Raw genomic sequence first — 19890 nt, 5'->3', positions numbered from 1 at the left:
TTTTTTTTTAATACCCTTGCATGTCATTGTCTTGCTTGACTGACTGTGTGATGTATTCATCTGTTACGGCATTTGAAGAACCTGTGAAACTGTTCACAAAGATCTGTCATGCACAGTTAATTGGTTGATCGTCTTATTCTCTCATTGTTTGCAAACTGCTTTTTGTTTGTGGTGTATGTATGTATGTATAATTAATTTAGAAGGTATGTTTGTAAGTTGCTGTTTTCATTTTGTACAGTTGGAAATGTTCATTCTCCATCCACCAACATGGGAACATCCGTACCAACTTACAGAACCATTGTCAATGATTGTGGGTCATCATCACTTAGCTGTGCACAGGTAAAATGTGATTTTTTTTTTTTATTTAAAGGCAGCATTCAATCAGCATGTGCGCATTTAGAGACTACCCACATAGGTGAGGTTTACTTGTAGGTAGAAATACAAATGTAAAAGTTATGATCTGATGTCCGTTTTCATTCTATCCTCAACTAATAGGTTTGTATCCGATCTGTTGGATCCGACTCAGCTGTTGCTAAATTTCATGGCAACGTAAAACTCTCAAGCTTCTCCCTCACCTGTAATGCACCAACCCAAATACCTCAGATCTCGTTTGCTGCTTTTAGTGAAAGATGTGACCATTACTCTTGAGCAGATAAGTCATTTCTGAGTTTATAACTCTCCTTATCTAAAATCTTTTGGATCTTTTAAATCTTTTAATCTTTGATATTCTTGCTTTAGATTATCCCTTACCGTGCAGCTAAACCCTTTAATTATCTAGCTCTTCTTGCATGTTTTCCATACAGTTTGTACCTCTGATTACTATAGTAAGTATTCTCTTCTCCTCTGAATACTATATTAAGTATTCTCTTCTCCTCTGAGTACTATAGTAAGTATTCTCTTCCCTCTGAATACTATAGTTAGTATTCTCTTCTCTTCCCCTCTGAGTACTATATTAAGTATTCTCTTCTCCTCTGAATACTATAGTAAGTATTCTCTTCCCTCTGAATACTATAGATGTAATGGGATCCTATCTCGCCTACATTCATGACAGATGGGTTCTGAGCCGATCCATCGGCTCCGACTCGACCACTATATACTAGAATGAAGTCTCTCATTGGCTGGGCTTCCCCTTATCCCAGAATGCACCATGCCTGCTTCCCCAGATCTCGTTTGCCGCTTTTCAAGCTGGACGTGGTCTCTACTTGGTTGGAGCCAAGTGTATTTTCTTGACCTTTTTGGTCTTTTTGGCTAGGGTTTCTGTCAGTTTTTAAACAAACAGCTGTTTTAACAGCTTTGTGAGCGTTTGTGGTCAGTTTTTGTGAAAGTTAGAATTTTTATATTTTTCGCGCTTCTAGTGTACTGGGCAAGGCCCGTTTAAGTTAGAGGGCTTTTGCCCTTATTGTGTGGTTATTTTCTTGTGTGACTGAAATAGTTCTTGTTTTACCTGTTGTATTGGGCTAAGCCCGTTTAAGTTAGAGGGCTTTAGCCCATATATATTAGTTTACTTCTGTGTATTTTAGCTATCTGTTATCTGTTTCTACTGTGTTCAGAATGTCTAAGGAGCAGAAATCAGGATTTAAAAAATGTGCTAAATGTAATTATAAAATGTCTATCACAGACAGCCATGCTGTCTGCGTGTACTGTTTAGGGCCTAAACATCTACAGGATACTTGCAGTGTTTGTCATGCTTTTTCTTCCAGGGTCCTTCAGGAAAGAAAAAACAAGCTGATACTTAGAGGTCTTATTAAGCCTTCATTTGAGGAAGCGTTGGCTTCATCTCCAGCTTCTAAAAAGAAGAGATAGACGGCTCTGACCAGCCCGTCGGGCCCGACATCTAAGAAACATAGATCGACCTCTTCTTCCTCGGCTCCAATGGCTTTGGAGCCGATGGCTGAAGGGTCTGCCTCGGTGCCTCTTTCCTCGGCTCCATTGGTGTCGGAGCCGCAGGTTAGTGCATCGAGAGGCCAATCACCTACTTCGGCTCCTTTGGTTTCGGAGCCGTTGGAGGTGTGCAGCTCAGACTCTTCCCCCTCGGCCCCGGAGCCGCCTTCGGCGCCGACACCTTTACAAACGGTTCCGGTCTCGGGTCCGATAGTGTTGGAACCTTTTCGGAGCCGATCCCCTGTTTTATCGGAGCCGAGGCAGAAGTCTTCTCGGCCCCAGTCTATTTCCTCCAAATCCTCTAGGTTGTCGGATTCGGATTTGGATAGGGTTATCCAGAGGCTGTAACAGTCCCCAGTTTTTACTAAAATGATCTCTGCTCCAGCCCACTCGGCTTCGGAGCAGATTCCCCATTCCATGCATTTGATTCCTCCTCCGACCCCCTTCGAGCCGTTGGAATCGGTGCTGGTAGAACGCAGCGGAATCATCCAGTCGGAGCAGGGACCCCCTCGGAGTTTCTCTGCTCCGACCTTCTTTCCTACCCTGTCCTCTGTGTCAGGGTTTGGTACCGGGTCTTCCTTGGCGGGGGCCGAGGGCAACACTGTGGAGCTCGCCTCTTCGATGCCCAGTCTTCCCCTCAGAGCATCAGCCGCAGGTATTCCCAGTACCGCCGTGGTCTCTCAGCAAGTGCCCTCTGCAGACTCTGGAGGTCCTGCTTTTGAGACCATGAGGAGTGCGCTGGCCATGACCTTGCCGGTTCAGCAGGTTTCTACCTCACCGTCCAAAGTTTTTGGTACTGGTGCCTTTGGAGACGTTCTTTCCCACGACAGTGGGGACCCGGGGCCTGAGGATACCCCCTTAGAGGGTTCCCTTCTTCCGGGGGGTCCTTCTGAATCTGCTTCGGATGAACCCCCAAGGAAGAAACTGTGCAAGAGGACGCACGTTGATTCCCAAGATGAGTCAGTCACTTCAGATACTGACCTCGATGATGCGGAGGGGTCCCCAAAATCGTCCTCGGATGACGTCTCCTTCTTGGATATCCTTGAGATCTTGAGACAGAGAGGCGATTGGCAGTCCAAAGCCCCTACTGCTGAAGAGTCGGTCTTCCTCAAGGCCTTCGGGGCCCAGCCCCCCTCCTCCTGGGTGTCTCCACCCTTCGAGTTATTAGATCTACTTTCTCGGAGGGTGTGGGAACATCCTGATACAGTGGAACCGGTGCCTGCCAGACCTAATAAGTTTCTTTCAGCCCCTCCCCAGAAGGAATTCCTCACTAAGGGTGTTCCAGTTGATGCTATGGTGGTGGCATCTGCCACTCAGCAGGACGTGGCAGAGGTTTCAACGTCTATTCATCCTCCTAATAAGGATTCTAGGAGCATGGATAGGTACGGGAAGCGTACCCTTTCTTCAGCGACCTTTACCCTGCGGTCGCTGAACTATCTCTGTCATTTTACAAGGCTCCAAGGTCCAAGAGTCTCTTACGGGTAATCTTCCTGAGGCGTTAGCCCAGACCGTAGGAGGCCAGATGACTACCCTATCTTCTATTGTCAACTCGTCCATGAGGCTCATTTCCTATGCAGCCGAAGGGGCGAGTAGAGCAGCGGGCACAGGAGTGGCTCTTAGGAGACGAGCCTGGTTACGCTTGTGTCCACTTGTCTTCCTTCGCCGACGTCCCTTTTGATGGGTCTTCTCTGTTTGGACCCAAGGTGAAGGACACACTTACTCGGTGCGAGCAGGAGGGCAAGACCTTGACTGCCATTGGGGCCCGTTTTTCCGCTCCCTCTAGACCTTACCCCAAGGCCCAGAGAGGAGGGAAAATGTGGTTCAGAAAATCCCAAAAGTTCTTCTCTACTCCACCGAGTGATCTCCCCTCCAGAGGCAGGGGGGGGGAATTCAGGAAGATGCCACCCTAGAGGTGGCAGAGGCCCCCGTAACTCTGGAGACCGCGATTCCTTTCGTGGTTCCTCCTACCCTCAACATCCCTAGGATGTGGCCCAGCTTTGCTTCTCCAGAGCCAGTCGGGGGTCGTTTTGCGAAACACCCACAGGCTTGGGAATCTATAACCAAGGATCAGTGGGTGCTTCGCATTGTAACCGGAGGCTACCTCATCCCCTTTTTCAAGCCCCCTCCTCCTACAAGGAGAATCCCGGACGTGCCACCCAGTCAACGGGATCTAGCAGCCGTAGAAGTTTCAAAGCTGCTAAGCAAAGGGGTCATCCAGCCCATCCCCGCCGACCAGATCGGATCAGGAACTTACTCAAGATTATTTTTGGTGCCAAAAAAGACAGGGGACGTAAGGCCCATTTTGGACCTAAGCTCATTAAATCGTTTTGTGAAAAAGTCCAAGTTCTGGATGGTCACCCTTCAGTCCATTCTCCCGTTATTGGAGAAGGATGTCTGGATGTGCTCCATAGACCTCAAGGACGCTTCCTATCACATTTTGATACGTCAAGAGTCCGGGAGTCATTTACGCTTCTGCCTAGGGAACCAGTCATTTCCAGTTTCGTGCACTGCCCTTTGGTCTCACCACAGCCCCCAGGGTGTTTACCAAGTGTCTGGCAGTGGTGACAGCTCACCTGAGAAGTCTAGGATTCCAAGTGTTTCCCTATCTCGACGACTGGCTCCTCACTGCCACCTCCGAGCATCTACTGATTCGAGCGCTGATGGCCACAGTAACTTTGGGTCTCTCGCTGGGAATCACATTCAATTGGGAAAAATCTGTGCTGCGGCCATCTCAGCGTATCACCTTTATAGGCGCAGAGTTAGACGCAATAAGGATGCGGGCATTTTTGCCATCAGAAAGAATTCAGGTTCTACAATCTCAGATTCTAAATTTGTTACCCAAATCTCGAGTTCCTGCCAGACAGATTCTTCAGTTATTGGGCACGATGGCTGCAACTATCCTCTTAGTACCGTTAGCCAGGCTGCACATGCGGGTGCTGCAATGGCTATTATCGGTTCAGTGGTCATACCAAGAACTTCCCCAGAACCACTTGGTTCTGATTATGGACAGTTGTCGTCGGGACCTCCGTTGGTGGCTGCGTCGGTCCAACCTGGACCGGGGGCGTCCTTTCGCCCTTCAGCCCCCTGTTGCCACAGTGACCACGGACGCCTCCCAGATAGGGTGGGGGGGTCATTATCTGGACAGGTCTGTCCAAGGCACTTGGCAGGATTGCGAAGCGCACCTTCACATCAATGTCCTGGAAATGAGAGCGGTGCTTCTGGTTTTGCAAGCACTTCATCATGCTCTCCCCCAAGGTACTATTGCGATTCTATCCGACAACATGTCGGTAGTTTGGCACATAAACAAGCAGGGCGGAACCAGGTCCTACCCCCTTTGCAGAGAGGCCATGAGAGTATGGCGCTGGGCCATAGCTACTCGACGTTTCTTAGTAGCCACGCACATTCCGGGGAAAGCCAATGTGATTGCAGACAGGCTCAGCAGGACTCTCCTGTTGCCCCACGAGTGGTCCCTCAACAACAGAGTGGCTGCGCAGATCTTCGCCAAATGGGGTCTCCCTTGTTGCGACTTGTTCGCCAGCCCCAACTATGCAAAGTGCAGAGTTCTTCACTCTGACTCCCTCCCAGGGGCAGTCTCCCAGTGACGCTCTAGCCCACAATTGGCCCCCGGGTCTGCTTTATGCCTTCCCCGGATCCCCCTTCTCCCGAGGGTGATTCAGAAGGCTCTTCATGTAGGGAGCCACATGATTTTGGTCGCCCCACATTGGCCCCATCAGGTTTGGTTCCCATTCCTTCAGAAGTATGGGGTACAGGGCCCTTGGATTCTGGACCCAGTGCCGGACCTGTTGTCTCATCAGTCGGGACACTCTCATCCGTCCCTCCGGTCGTTGCGACTGGCTGCTTGGTTACTCCACTTCCATCCTTAGAGATAACTCTCTTTCTCCAGAAGTGATGTACATTTTGTCCTCTTCCCACAAGCCGTCCACTGTTAAGCTGTATTCCAGCAAATGGAAAAGGTTTGCCTTTTGGGCCCAACAGCGAGGCATTGATCCTCTTACGGCCCCAGTTCCGCAGGTCTTGGAATTTCTAGCTTCATTGTTTCATTCAGGCTCTTCAGTCTCCACAATTAAAGTTCAACTAGCGGCTGTCTCTAATTTTCATGTTTCCATAGAGCCTTCCTTAATGGCTAACAGACTTTGCAAGTCCTTTCTTAAGGGAGCCTGGCTCCTCAGGCCTCCTATGGCTCATCCTGTGCCCCCTTGGGACTTAAATTTTGTTCTGGCCTCCTTAACTGCCCGTCCTTTTGAGCCGGCAGCCACTTGTGATATAAAATTTCTGTCATGGAAAACCGCCTTTCTAGTGGCAATAACTTCTGCTAAGCGGGTTTCAGAGCTTCAGGCTCTCTGTTCTACTCCTCCTTATTTGATTTTTCATAAAGACAGAGTTTCCCTCAGATTGAATCCATCCTTTTTGCCTAAGGTAGCATCCCCTTTGTGCATTCAGCAATCATTGGAGCTCCCCGTTTTCTTTCCAAATTTTTCTAACAGAGCAGAATATACCTTCCACCAGTTGGATGTTCACAGGCAACTGCGTTTTTACTTGGATAGGACCAGTCAGACACGAAAATCTAACCAGCTGTTTGTGTCCTTTGCGGAGAATAGGTTAGGTCTTCCAGTTGCCAAAACCACCATAGCCAAATGGATTAAGGATTGTATCTCCTTCATTTATTCCCAGTCATGGCAGAGAGTTACCGTTCCCACTTAAAGCTCATTCTACCAGGGCTATGGCCACCTCTGTAGGTTTTCACTCCAAAGTTTCAATAGATGATGTTTGTGCGGCTGCTACTTGGTCTTCTCCACCCACCTTCATTTCTCATTACAAGGTTGATGTGGCTTCCCGAGGCAGAGCTTCATTTGGTTCCGCAGTTCTCAGGAGTGTGTTCCAATGAGCCACCCGGGATTTAGGTGCTAGGGACGCTGTCCCATCTGTCATGAATGTAGGCGAGATAGGATCCCATTACATCTTTTAGTTATGTACTTACCATAACTTCGGATGTATGGGATCCATCTTGCCTACATTCATACATACCCACCCTCCTTCCCCCTACCTTTTGGATTTGGAGGAAATATTGCTCTTGCTGAGCTCTCCTCTGGAAGGACTCTAGTTGGTTACAGTTATTGGTATGTGTTTTCTGTACCTGTATGAATGTATGAAAGCGAACAAACAAGATCTGGGAAAGCAGGCGTGGTGCATTCTGGGATAAGGGGAAGCCCAGCCAATGAGAGACTTCGTTCTCGTATATAGTGGCCGAGTCGGAGCCGACGGATCGGCTCCGAACCCATCTGTCATGAATGTAGGCGAGATGGATCCCATACATCCGAAGTTATGGTAAGTACATAACTAAAAGTTAGTATTCTCTTCCCCTCTTGAGTACTATAGTAAGTATTCTCTTCCCCTCTGAGTACTATAGTAAGTATTATCTTCTCTTCCTTTTACACTCAGTGTAGTCCATTAATTGCCATTGATGGTAAATTGTTTATTCTTTGCCTTTTCCTATATTTATATAAACATCAAAACATATTCTCTCCTTTTTCTCTTTTGCTGATGGTGTTTTCTTTTTTTTTTCTTTTCTTTTTGCTGATATGGCAGAAAAAGGCCCGGTGGGGTTTAAAAAATATCTGAAGTGTGGGTACAAAATTCCCTTTCAGATGCTAAGTTTAATGTCTTGGTCCTCTTCATCTTCGAGGATTGTGGGATATGTCATGGGTTTGATCCAAGAGCTCTCGTTGAGGGGGGGGGGTAATTTTAAACGGGTTGCTGCCTTCCTGTTTTGGAGAGGCTTTATCTGGAGCTGTTTTACCTAAATCCAAAAACTCCGTCTCCTTCTCCAAGCCCTTCTACTTCCTTCTCCAAGGCACCGGAGCAATGAAGAAGAAACTTCATTCAGATCAATCTAGCTGATCCTAAGAAAAGGGCTAAGTTATCAGATCAGACCTCATCATAGGATTTGAAGAATCAAAAGAAAGAATATTCAGATCCGTCCGCTTTGGATCCAGTGAGAAAGTCAACAGAGCCTAGAACCAGGCATTCCCCATTTGTGGACCCAGTTCCCTCCAGGGTTCCCTCGCCCTTTTTGGAGAGACCCAGGTCCCCTTCTATAATGTTCACTCACTCTTCCAGGAGTTTAACTGAATAAGATGTAGAGTGTGTGTTGAGAAGGATTCTGTCTGTGCAGACTCTTGACTGGTGCCGTATCGGCTCCTACCCCTTCAGGTTAGGAGATCTGGTCTTCTTTTACATCCCCTTTACTAGTTCCTTCTCTGACTCATTGTACTGTCTGAGTCCTTGGATTCTCGCCATCCAGCACCAGTCTGGTTTGGATCTGAGGATACCTTAATCCTCTGATCTGAAGTTTGCTCTGAGCACTTTGGTTCAGTCAGATCTGGAGAGCTCTTGGAACTGAAGCATCCTGGTCAGATCTGGGGTGCTGGAGTCTATTCCGAAATTGTCAGAGCCATCTCTGCTCCTTGGAGCCTTGGCACAGGTTAGTTCAGCTCCGTCTTTTGCCTCTGAGAGACTGTCTTCGGAGTAGGGAAGGATAGCGGTACAATATCTACCCTTTTTGGATCTGAGGTCCTTTCCTGCTCTTGGACAGTCTGCCTTTGAGGCTGTGAAGAGAGCTTTGTCTGCTACAGCAACACAGTTGAACTTCAGTCTATAGCCTTGATGTCTCAGTGCTCAGTCTTGCCTTCCCTTTCCACAGAGACAAGCCAGTGCAGGAACCCCAGGCTTCCCAACAGGGTATTCCAACTTCTGATAACCTCCCCAGAGCAACCCACTGAGGAGGGGAGGTCCCTAAGAAGACGTGCAAGATGAAATACTTGGACTCCCAAGAGGAGACTATCACAGAAGATAAGACTTCGATGAAGGTGAGTGGGCTCCACGGTCACATCCTGAGTGTCTCATTTGGAGACATCCTTGAAATCCTAAAGTAGGTGGCTGGAAGCCCAGCAGCCCTTCGTCCAAGGAGTCTGTTTTCCTGGAGGCTTTCGGTACTGGCCTGTCTACCTCCTAGTTGACTTCAGCCACCAGTGAACTCATTAAGTTGATCTCTTGGCAGCCATGGAAGGGTCCCAACACTGCAGAGCCAATACCTCGGAAACCAAATACATTTGGTATCTCCAGTGGACATACAGTTTTGGGGAAAGGAGTGCCCATTGATGCTATGGTTGGGGTGGCAGCCACTAAGAAGAAACTTGCCGAGGAGAGTTCCACTGTTAATCCCCCCAAATGGACAAATTCGGGAAGTGGTTATGCTTCAGCAACATTCGCGTTAAGGTCACTAAATTATTTGGCCCATGTCACAAGATTAGAGAGAGATTTGATTAAGGAACTTTCAAATACCCTCTCAGGATTTGTTGCTGAAGAAATGTAATCTTTAATTTCTCAGCTGGCTGCCTTACAATCTATTTCCAGTTCCTACATGAGGCTCATTTTGCATGTAGCTAAAGGAACTTCAAGGGCAGTAGGTTCAGACATTTCTGTGAAGAGGCATACCTGGATGCACTTATGTGGTTTTGTGGAGCCCTTCAAGTCTTCTTTCATCAGTGCTCCTTTTATGGCACATCTTTGTTTGGCTCCAAAGTAAAGGACACAGTTACACCAGGTGTGAGAAGGAAGGAAAGACCCTGTCTGCCGCGGACATACATTTTTCAACCCCTCAAAGATCCTTTTCTAGGAGTCAATGAGGGGCTTAAAAGATGTGGTTCAAGAAATCCCAGGGACCTTTCCAGGACACACTGGAGGAAGTTCCCCCGGGGGTAGAGGGAGGGAGCTCTAATGGTAGAACCCCCCTCACCCCCGTGGCAGAGGTGGCCCATAGAACCCAGGTGTTCAGAGATTCTTTCCTGACGGACCCTACTAGCACTCCTAAATGGAGGCCCAATAGTCAACCCCTGACTGCCTCCGGAGAAAGACAATTCTTGCACCAGAAAGCCTGGTGAGAAATAACAGGTTCTTGGGTGCAGAGGATAATTTCCAGAAGTTATATAATACCATTTTCCCTTCTACCTCCTTTTTCAAGGAAAATCCCCAATGTTCCACCCAGTCGGAGAGAACAAGCAGCAATTCAGGTACAAAAGCTGCTAGAAAAAGTCATCCAAGAGATCCCACCAGACCAGTTAGAATCCAGAACTTACTCAAGATTCTTATTAGTGCCAAAGAAAACAGGGACTGGAGACCAATTTGGGTCTCAGCAACTTAAATCAGTTTGACGCACCAAGTTCTGGATGGTCACAGTTCAGTCCATTCACCCTTTTCTGCGCAAGGATAACTGAATGCGCTCGATAGACCTTCAGGATACGTACCATCATATAAAGATGAACAGCGATCCAGAAGGCATTTGTTACCAGCTGGGAGCCAGGCATTATCAGTTTGGGGTTCTGCCCTTTGACGTCACCACAGCCCCCAGGGTGTTTATTAAATGTATGGCAGTATTAGTAGCTCACTTGAGACTGCAAGGATTCTAGGTATTTCCATATATAGACGACTGGCTCTTTACCGCCCAGGCATCATTAGGGCAAGGGATTATGTTCTCCAGACATGTTCTCATCTGGGGATAAACATCAGCTATGAAAATTCTCAACTGGGACCAACTCAAAATTTGGAATTATAGGAGCACTATTAAATTCAGAGTTAATGATAGCCTCACTGCCTCGATCAAGAGTTCAGACTGTAAGATCACAGGTCAGAAAAATAATCTGTAGTATCAAGATTTCAGTCCGCTTGATCCTTCAAGCTCTAGGTCAATGTTAGTGGCAGTAACACCTAATACCTTTAGTTAGATTGTTCATGAGGCTACTACAGTGGATGCGATAAACACAGTGGTTGATGCAAGGAGCTCAAGTGGTGAATTCAGTCGGACCAGGTTTTCCAAGGTCATTCATTCATTTCCCCTCAACGCAAAGCCATAGTAACCAGAGATGCTTATAAGTTGGGGGGAGACATTTTCTTAGGAAAACCATCCAAGGCACATGGTCCCCTGAAGAGGCCATCTTGCATATCAGTGTCCTAGAGATGACAGCAGTGGTTTAGCATTTCAGGCCTTTCAGAATGCTCTCCCCTTGGGAACAATAGCAGTTCAAACGGATAGTATGTCAGTGGTTTGGTACATCAACAAACAAGGAGGGCCAGATTGTATATCCCTTGTGTCGAGAAGCACTCAGTGTGGCAATGGGTGACCTCATCCAGCAGCTTTCTCATAGGAATGCTGCACATTCACCCCATCCAGCAGCTTTCTCATAGGAATGCACATTCACCACATCCAGCAGCTTTCTCATAGGAATGCACATTCACCTCATCCGGCAGCTTTCTCATAGGAATGCACATTCACCTCATCCGGCAGCTTTGCCACCAAACGACAGGCTAAGGAGCAAAAACAATGAAATAAAATAAAAACGTTTATTAATTTAAGATGAAGCGCTTTTGGTCGCCCGCATTGAGGCAATTTCTTCAGATCTGAAGAAGTTGCCTCAATGCGGGCGATGAAAAGCGCTTCATCTTAAATTAATAAACGTTTTTATTTTATTTTATTTCGTTGTTTTTGCTCCTTAGCCTGTCGTTTGTTGGCTTTGGTATCATTTCTATTAGTTTGTTTTTCATCCGGCAGCTTTCTCATAGGAATGCACATTCACCTCATCCGGCAGCTGTCTCATAGGAATGCACATTCACCTCATCCGGCAGCGCTCTCATAGGAATGCACATTCACCTCATCCGGCAGCTCTCTCATAGGAATGCACATTCACCTCATCCGGCAGCTCTCTCATAGGAATGCACATTCACCTCATCCGGCAGCTCTCTCATAGGAATGCACATTCACCTCATCCGGCAGCTCTCTCATAGGAATGCACATTCACCTCATCCGGCAGCTCTCTCATAGGAATGCACATTGACCTCATCCGGCAGCTCTCATATAGGAATGCACATTCACCTCCTCCGGCAGCTCTCTCATAGGAATGCACATTCACCTCCTCCGGCAGCTCTCTCATAGGAATGCACATTCACCTCCTCCGGCAGCTCTCTCATAGGAATGCACATTCACCTCCTCCGGCAGCGCTCTCATAGGAATGCACATTCACCTCATCCGGCAGCGCTCTCATAGGAATGCACATTCTGGGGAAGTCCAGTGTAATAGTTGACAAGATTAGCAAATGCATTCTTCTACCTCACGAATGGTCCCTCAACACAGGAGCGTATTGGAAATTATATTCTTTCAGTGGGCCAGCCTTGCTGTGATCTTTGCTTCTTTCCTAAACAACAAATGCAGCAGCTGCTTGGCCCTAATCTTCTCACAGGGGGAATCACCGAGGGATGCTGTACTTCATGACTAGCTACCCGTTCTTTTTTATGGTTATCCACCAATTCCACTTATTGTGAAATTCCTATAGTAAGCTGTCATGTTGAAGAGTGAAGTCAACCTCATTGCACCTTTCTGGCTGTGACAGATTTGGTTTCCCTTCCTTTGGCCTCACTTTACCAACCTTGGATTCTGGATCCAACTCCAGACCTCCTGTCTCACCCAACAGGCATGATTCACCCAGACATATCAAACTTCAGGCTGTGACCACATGGCATCTCCAATTCCATTAATAATCAGACAACTAATGCTTTGTTCACCTGTCCGGCATATACTTTTATCTTTCCATAAACCCTCTACTCAAAAACTCTGCTCCAGTAAATGGAAGAAGTTTGTTTACTGGGCTCAACAAAATATTGATCTTTTTTCAACTCCCATACAGAACATCCTTGAATTGTTGGCCCTGTTTTTTAAAGGAGCTAGTTCTTAAACAGTTTCGGTTAGCGATGTTCCTCTGTCACTTCTCATAAACTCTGCAAATCCTTTTTGAGAGTCACTGTACCGCTGAGACCCCCTTTTAAAGACCCTACTCCCCCATGGGACCTGAATCTGGTGCTGCAGGCTCCTAATCATTCCCGCTTCGAACCAGCAGCTAGGTGTGACCTTAAGTACCTTTCTTTAAAATCAGTTTTTCTGGTAGCCCTTACTTTTACCAGATGAATTTCTGAGATTCAAGCCTTGCCCTCAAAACCTCCATACTTGATCTTTCAGTAAGATAGAGTTCCCTTACGAAGAAATGCATCTTTTCTTGTTTACGTGGTATCAGAACGAGCTAATGCATGTTTTCTTCCTAAGGTGGTGTCAGAATCTAATCAGTCCATTAATTTGCCAGTATCCTTTCCTATATTCGCAAACAAGGGTGAATACATGTTGCATTTCTTGGATGTGCACAGACAATTACGTTTTTACCTACATAGAACAAAGGACATCAGAAAAACTGACCAGTTGTTTGTTCCATTTGCAGAAGTAAAATTGGGGAAGCCAGTTGCCAGCGTAACTTTAGCAGATGGCTGACTGATGTATTTATTATATTTATAATAAATTGGGCATTACCTTACCAAGTCCGTCACAGGCCCATTCAGCTAGATCCATGGCAACTTCTTAGTATTTCAGTCCAGAATGTCCATAGATGATATATGAGCAGCATACTCCCCATACCTTTGTAACTCATTACAAGTTGGATCTGGTTTCCAGAGGTGGAGCAAGATTTGGTTCTGCAGTGCTGAGGAATATCCTTGAATCCACCCAGGATCTTGAGTAGCTGGGCCTCTGTCCCATCAGTTGAGGATAGAATGAAAATTGACATCCGATAAAGTTGTTATATACTCACCATAACATTCCATCTGTGTTGTCCATTTAAAGCTGACAGCATCAGATAAAGAAGTTATATACTCACCAGAACATTCCATCTGTGTTGTCCATTTAAAACTGACAGCATCAGATAAAGAAGTTATATACTCACCATAACATTCCATCTGTGTTGTCCATTTAAAACTGACAGCATCAGATAAAGAAGTTATATACTCACCATAACATTCCATCTGTGTTGTCCATTTAAAACTGACAGCATCAGATAAAGAAGTTATATACTCACCAGAACATTCCATCTGTGTTGTCCATTTAAAACTGACAGCATCAGATAAAGTAGTTATATACTCACCATAACATTCCATGTGTGTTGTCCATTTAAAACTGACAGCATCAGATAAAGAGTTTCTGTACTCGCCAGAACATTGCATCTGTGTTGTCCATTTAAAACTGACAGCATCAGATAAAGAAGTTCTGTACTCACCATAACATTCCATCTGTGTTGTCCATTTAAAACTGACAACATCAGATAAAGAAGTTCTGTACTCACCATAACATTCCATCTGTGTTGTCCATTTAAAACTGACAGCATCAGATAAAGAAGTTATATATTCACCAGAACATTCCATCTGTGTTGTCCATTTAAAACTGTGACAGCATCAGATAAAGAAGTTATATACTCACCTTAACATTCCATCTGTGTTGTCCATTTAAAACTGACAGCATCAGATAAAGAAGTTCTGTACTCACCATAACGTTCCATCTGTGTTGTCCATTTAGAATGACATCAGATAAAAAAGTTCTGTACTCACCATAACATTCCATCTGTGTTGTCCATTTAAAACTGACATCAGATAAAGAAGTTCTGTACTCACCAGAACATTCCATCTGTGTTGTCCATTTAAAACTGACAGCATCAGATAAAGAAGTTCTGTACTCACCCTAACATTCCATCTGTGTTGTCCATTTAAAGCTGACATCAGATAAAGTTGTTATATACTCACCCTAACATTCCATCTGTGTTGTCAGTTTTCATTTCTCAATTTCCCACCCAACAACCACCATCCTTTGAAAACTCCTGGAAGAATGAGTGGTTAGAGGACATCGCTGTCTTTTATATTGAGCCCCAGATGTAGTCTCCCTATTTGACTGCAAATATTTCTTTTTTTTTGTAAAATCAGCAAACAAGGTCTGAGGTACTTTGGGTTAGTGAGAAACTCTAGAGTTTTAGATTGCCATGAACTTTAGCAGCAGCCGAGTTGGGCATGACGGATCAGATCCGAACCCATCAAACGAAGAATGAAAATGGACAGCCCAAGCAGAACATTATGGTGAGCACATAATTTCTTTTTTTTTTTGAAACCCTGATTAAGATAACGGTAGTATGAACAAATACAATGGCTAAACTGTGACCAAAACATGTAATTTTTATGATTACATGCCACTGTGTTGTGTGCATTTCCATTTCAACAAATTGAACTGAAATTCATAAACAGTTGAAGTACAAGGCTGATGTATAAGGAAACCATATGACTTTGCTGTGGCTGCTAAAATCCATTACTTTTGAGTGGTACAGGCAATAATGTAGTTAACTGTATTTACTGCCTTTCTGTTTACTACCCCACTGTTTTGTTTGCTTTTTTCTATTGGAATTAAGCCTGGCTAGCTAAAGCTCATCTCTCTTCTGTCTTAACCCAGAAATGTGGTTTCCCTGTAGAACCACTGAGGGGAAGAGACTTTTATGCTAGTAAATATGTGGATATATCTCTCCACTACAGAAGTCCATGGATAATGCCTGAAAGTATCCTTCGCCCAGCCAAAGACAGATAACTTCAGTAGCTGTTGTGTGCTGCTGTTAACTGTTACACAGGACATGTAGGACATGTACTGTACAACTGTGAACTTCCTGTTCTAAATCTTTCTCCTCCTGCCTGACAGCATCCGAATTGTCCATCATTACATAACCTAATCTGTAAATTACTTTCCTGTGATTGAAAGTATGATAAGTTGTCCATCTCGCCTTCGCTCTTTGGGTTCGGAGCCGATCCTCTGCTCCGACTCAGCCATCTTCTATAGCTTGAGAGCTGTTCGAGGCTACCCCTTATCCCAGAATGACCAGCGTCAGCTACCCAGATCTCTTTTGCCGCTTCAGCTGTGAGGTTGCTTCGTTACTGGCTCAGGCTTAGTATTGTTTTGTATTACATATTTTTGCTGTTGTAAAATTTTAATTGTAAAAGTGTTATTAACTTTAGTCTCTTAGTACTTATACCCTTTATCGCCCTATATTGTGTGTGTGTGTCTGCTTGGTTGGCCGTCGCTCCTTTCCGCAGGCCTCTTTTCCCTTGAACTCGTTTTAACTTAGAGAGTTCTCCTCCCCCTCTATTAGGTTAGCCGTTTAAGTTTTAATAATTATTATAACTTTTTTTCTTATTGATATTGTAGTTCTTTAGTTTGTTAGGAAAATGTCTAAAGATACCAAGGTATCTGGCTTCAAAAAATGTGACTCATGCTGTCAGAAAATGTCTGACAGATGGGCACACTGTATATTGTTTGGGCACTGTTCGCCTGCAGGACTCCTGTTCTATATGTCACGCTTTTAGTCCAAGGGTCCTGCAGGAGCGCAAAAACAAATTAATCCTTTGGGGATTATTGAAGCCTCAGGATTCTCTGGCTAAAAGTACTCAGCCAGCGAAATCCCCCAAGTCTGTCAAGCTGTCGGCTCCACCTTCGGAGCCGACTCCTTTACTTAACCAACCAAGTATGTCGGTGACGGCTGGCACTGACAAGGCAACTCCTCCGTCGGCTCCATCTACTATTTCGGAGCTGTCTAGGAGCCATAAGAGACTGAGGTCACCGTCCTTGGAGCCCATCGACTCGGCACCTCAGTCACCTTTGTTAGAATGAACATAGCCATCATTCTTCCCACTCCTCTCGATCCTCTAGATTATTGGATCATGATGTGGAGAGAGTAGTAAGTAGGTTGTTTAAGTCACAGGCTCTGGCAAAATTACTGTCCAGCCCACCTCAGCAGGTATCTGCTCCAACCGCCTCTATTTCCGTTCCTCCTCTGACTACATTTAGCTTGGAGCCGGAGACCATGGATCTGCAGGTAGTAGAACCATTGGCGTTGGTCATCAGCTCTCCGGTTACGACGTCTGCTCTGATTACCTCGATTGTACCTTCTATCGAGGGATCTGGGCGCCGGGACTCTCTTCGGCTCCTGGGGGGGGGTGGCATCGGACCCTTGTCCAACCCCATTCTCACCCTCGGAGCTCCGGCGCAGGTGAGCTCGGCTCCAACATCGGCCTCGGAGCTGTCACCCTCGACGTGGAGAAGGACTCCTGTCTCTTCGGAACTTTCTCTGCCTAGAGGTCGGGACGCCTTCAAGGTCATGCGGAGTGTGCTGTCCCCCGAAACAGCTCTACTGCCAGCTCCATCAGCTCTGCCCCCCGTGGCATCTGTTCCAACCTCTACTCCTTCTCCAGACCCCAAGCGTAGGGAACCTATGTCCCAGGACACCCCATTGGGTGATGCCTCTTCTTCTGAAGCCTCCCTGATCACTCGAAAGAGCCTCTCCAGAAGAAGTGCAAGAGGAAGCACATAGATTCCCCTGAGTTTGTCACCTCAGATACAGACATGGATGAATCGGAAGGGTTCCCAAGGTCCCCCTCAGAAGATGCTTCTTTTTTGAACATCTTTGAAATGCTTAGACAGATTGGGGACTGGACTTCCCTAGCCCCTACCGAGGACGTGTCTGTATACCTGGACACATTTGGTTCCCGACCTTCCACCTCCTGGGTATCTCCTCCTGTCGATCCACTCATGTCTGTAGTGGCTCAAAAGGCTTGGTTGGCTCCAGATTCTGTGGAACCTACTCCGAGGAGATCAAACAAATTTATTACAGCTCCCTAGGACAAACAATTCCTCTCCAAAGGTGTGCCCGTTGATACCATAGTGGTAGCAGCAGCCACCAAGAAAGAGTTAGCAGGAACCTCTTTATCCTCCAAACAGAGTCTTGGACGATGGACAGATATGGAAAGCGAATGTTTGCTTCAACGACCTTTTCAATGAGATCCCCGAACTATATATGCCATTTTGCACGTCTTCAAAGGGATCTCCTGAAAGAGCTTGGAGATGCCCTTCAAGATCCTACAGCTGGGGGAGTACCAGCCAAATTAGCTTCTCAGCTTGCGATTCTTAATTCCATAGTCAACTCCTCCATGAGGCTGATTTCCTGTGCAGCCGATGGAACGAGCAGAGCCACAGGGACAGGTGTGGCTCTCAGGAGACATACTTAGATGCGACTGCCAGTTTGCGGAACCCTTTCGAGCGTCCTTCACCAATACTCCCTTTGGCTCTTGTCTCTTTGGGCCTCAGGTGAAAGACACGTTGACCAGGTGTGAGCAGGAAGGCAAGACACACACACACACACACTGCCGTGGGAATCTGTTTTTTCCACCCCTTCCAGACCTTATCCCAAGGGTCAGAAGAGTGGAAAGATGTGGTTCTGAAAATCCCAGGGACCCTTGCCTGACACACGTGGTGATTTTTTCCCCCAGGGGCAGAGGGGGAAACAACAATAACAGACGCTGCCCTCGTGGCAGAGGGGGGGACCACAAAACCAGGATGACAGAGAAACCTTCTCTGCCAAGCCCTTCCAGCATCCCTGAAGGGCTGTCCGACTGCTCACCTCTGGAGGCATTCTGGGGAAGACTTTCTCTGTACCCAAAAGCCTGGCAAAATATAACAAGAGACAGATGGGTACTATCCATTATATCCGAAGGTTACAAAATTCCCTTCCATCAATCCCCCATAGAATCAGAAAAGTCCATCCCAGATATCACACCCAATCTAAGGGATCAAGCAGTCACAGAAGTTTCAAGACTGCTAGAAAAAGAGCCATTCAAGAAGTCTCCGCAGACCAACTAGGATCCGGAACTTACTCAAGATTCTTTTTAGTACCAAAAAGACAGGGGACTGGAGACCAATACTGGATCTCAGGAGATTGAACAAATCTGTAGAAAAAGAAAAGTTCCGGATGGTGACACTGCGGTCCATTTTCCCTTTTCTGGGTCAGGACAATTGGATGTGCTCGATAGATCTTCAGGACGCGTACTACCATATCAAGATGGACAGACGCTCCAGGAGATTTCTTCACTTCCTTGTAGGGGCCAGTTATTACTAGCTCAGAGCTCTGCCCTTTGGTCTCACCTCAGCCCCCAGAGTGTTCACCAAGTGTATGGCAGTAGTCATGGTTCACCTGAGACGTCAAGGATTCCAGGTGTTTCCCTATCTAGACGACTGGCTCCTGACTGCTACCACCAGGCATGGGATTATACAATCACATCATGCACTCAACTAGGCATTACAGTAAATTTAGAAAAATCTGCCTTGTTGCCCTGTCAGTCTGTCACACACATAGGAGCAGAATTAAACACAAAATAAATGTTTGCAAGATTACCACAGTTAAGAGTTTCCACTATTCGTCAACAAGTGTTAATTCTAATGCAGAGCAAAAGGATTCAAGTCAGACATGTCCTCCAAGCTCTAGGCTCCATGGCAGCTGCCATTCTTCTTGTCCCATTAGCGCGTTTCCACATGAGAATCCTTCGGTGGCTTCTTTTCACGCAGTGGTCTTTGCAGGAGCTACCCATGTCTCACATGATCCTGATCACAGAAACATGCAAAAGGCACCTTTCTTGGTGGATTGTCTCCCCACTAGTGATTCAGGGCAGACCTTTCATACATCCCCTTCTGGTAGCCGGAGTGACTATGGACGCCTCCCTGATAGGGTGGGGCGGGCATTATCTAGGCAGGACAGTCCAAGGCACTTGGCAACCTCGCGAGTACCATCTGCATATCAATGTCCTAGAAATGAGAGTGGTTCTCCTAGCGTTGCAAGCCCTTCAAGACTCTCTTCCTTCCAGAATCATTGCAATCCAAGCAGACAACATGTCAGTGGTGTGGTACATCAACAAACAGGGCGGGACCAGGTCTTACCCCTTGTGTCGAGAAGCACTCAGACTGTGGCAATGGGCGATTTCCTCCCAATGTTTTCTGATAGCAGTGCACATCCCTGGGAAATCCACCGTCATAGCGGACAGGCTCAGTAGAGCTATCCTCTTGACTCTCGAGTGGTCTGTGAATCAGGAAGTTGCGGATCTTATCTTCTGCAAATGGGGACAGCCTTGCTGCGATCTATTTGCCACTCCTCTCAACAACAAATGCAGCAGCTACTTCTCCCTACTTCCTCTTCCAGGTCATATACTCAGAGATGCTCTAGTCCGCAATTGGCCTCAGGGACTCCTTTACGCTTTTCCCCTAATAGC

General features: G+C 46.3%; 1 protein-coding gene across 1 annotated transcript in view; it reads left to right on the top strand.

Annotated features, from left to right (window-relative positions):
* The first annotated feature begins 233 nt into the window (after positions 1 to 233).
* Positions 234 to 19890, top strand: part of CDK2AP1 (cyclin dependent kinase 2 associated protein 1) — a 312826-nt gene continuing 293169 nt past the window's right edge. Inside the window, exon 1 of the mRNA XM_044068928.1 lies at positions 234 to 339. Within this exon, the coding sequence (XP_043924863.1) occupies positions 268 to 339 (72 nt within the window). The 5' untranslated portion in view covers positions 234 to 267. The remainder of the gene's footprint in view (positions 340 to 19890) is intronic.

This window comes from Protopterus annectens, chromosome 4.part0, assembly GCF_019279795.1.
Source record: "Protopterus annectens isolate FY-2018-M chromosome 4.part0, PAN1.0, whole genome shotgun sequence".
In the NCBI taxonomy this organism is placed as follows: Eukaryota; Metazoa; Chordata; order Ceratodontiformes; family Protopteridae; genus Protopterus; species Protopterus annectens.
The sequence above is the reverse complement of the archived record's forward strand: the minus strand, read 5'-3'. Positions and strand labels throughout refer to the sequence as shown.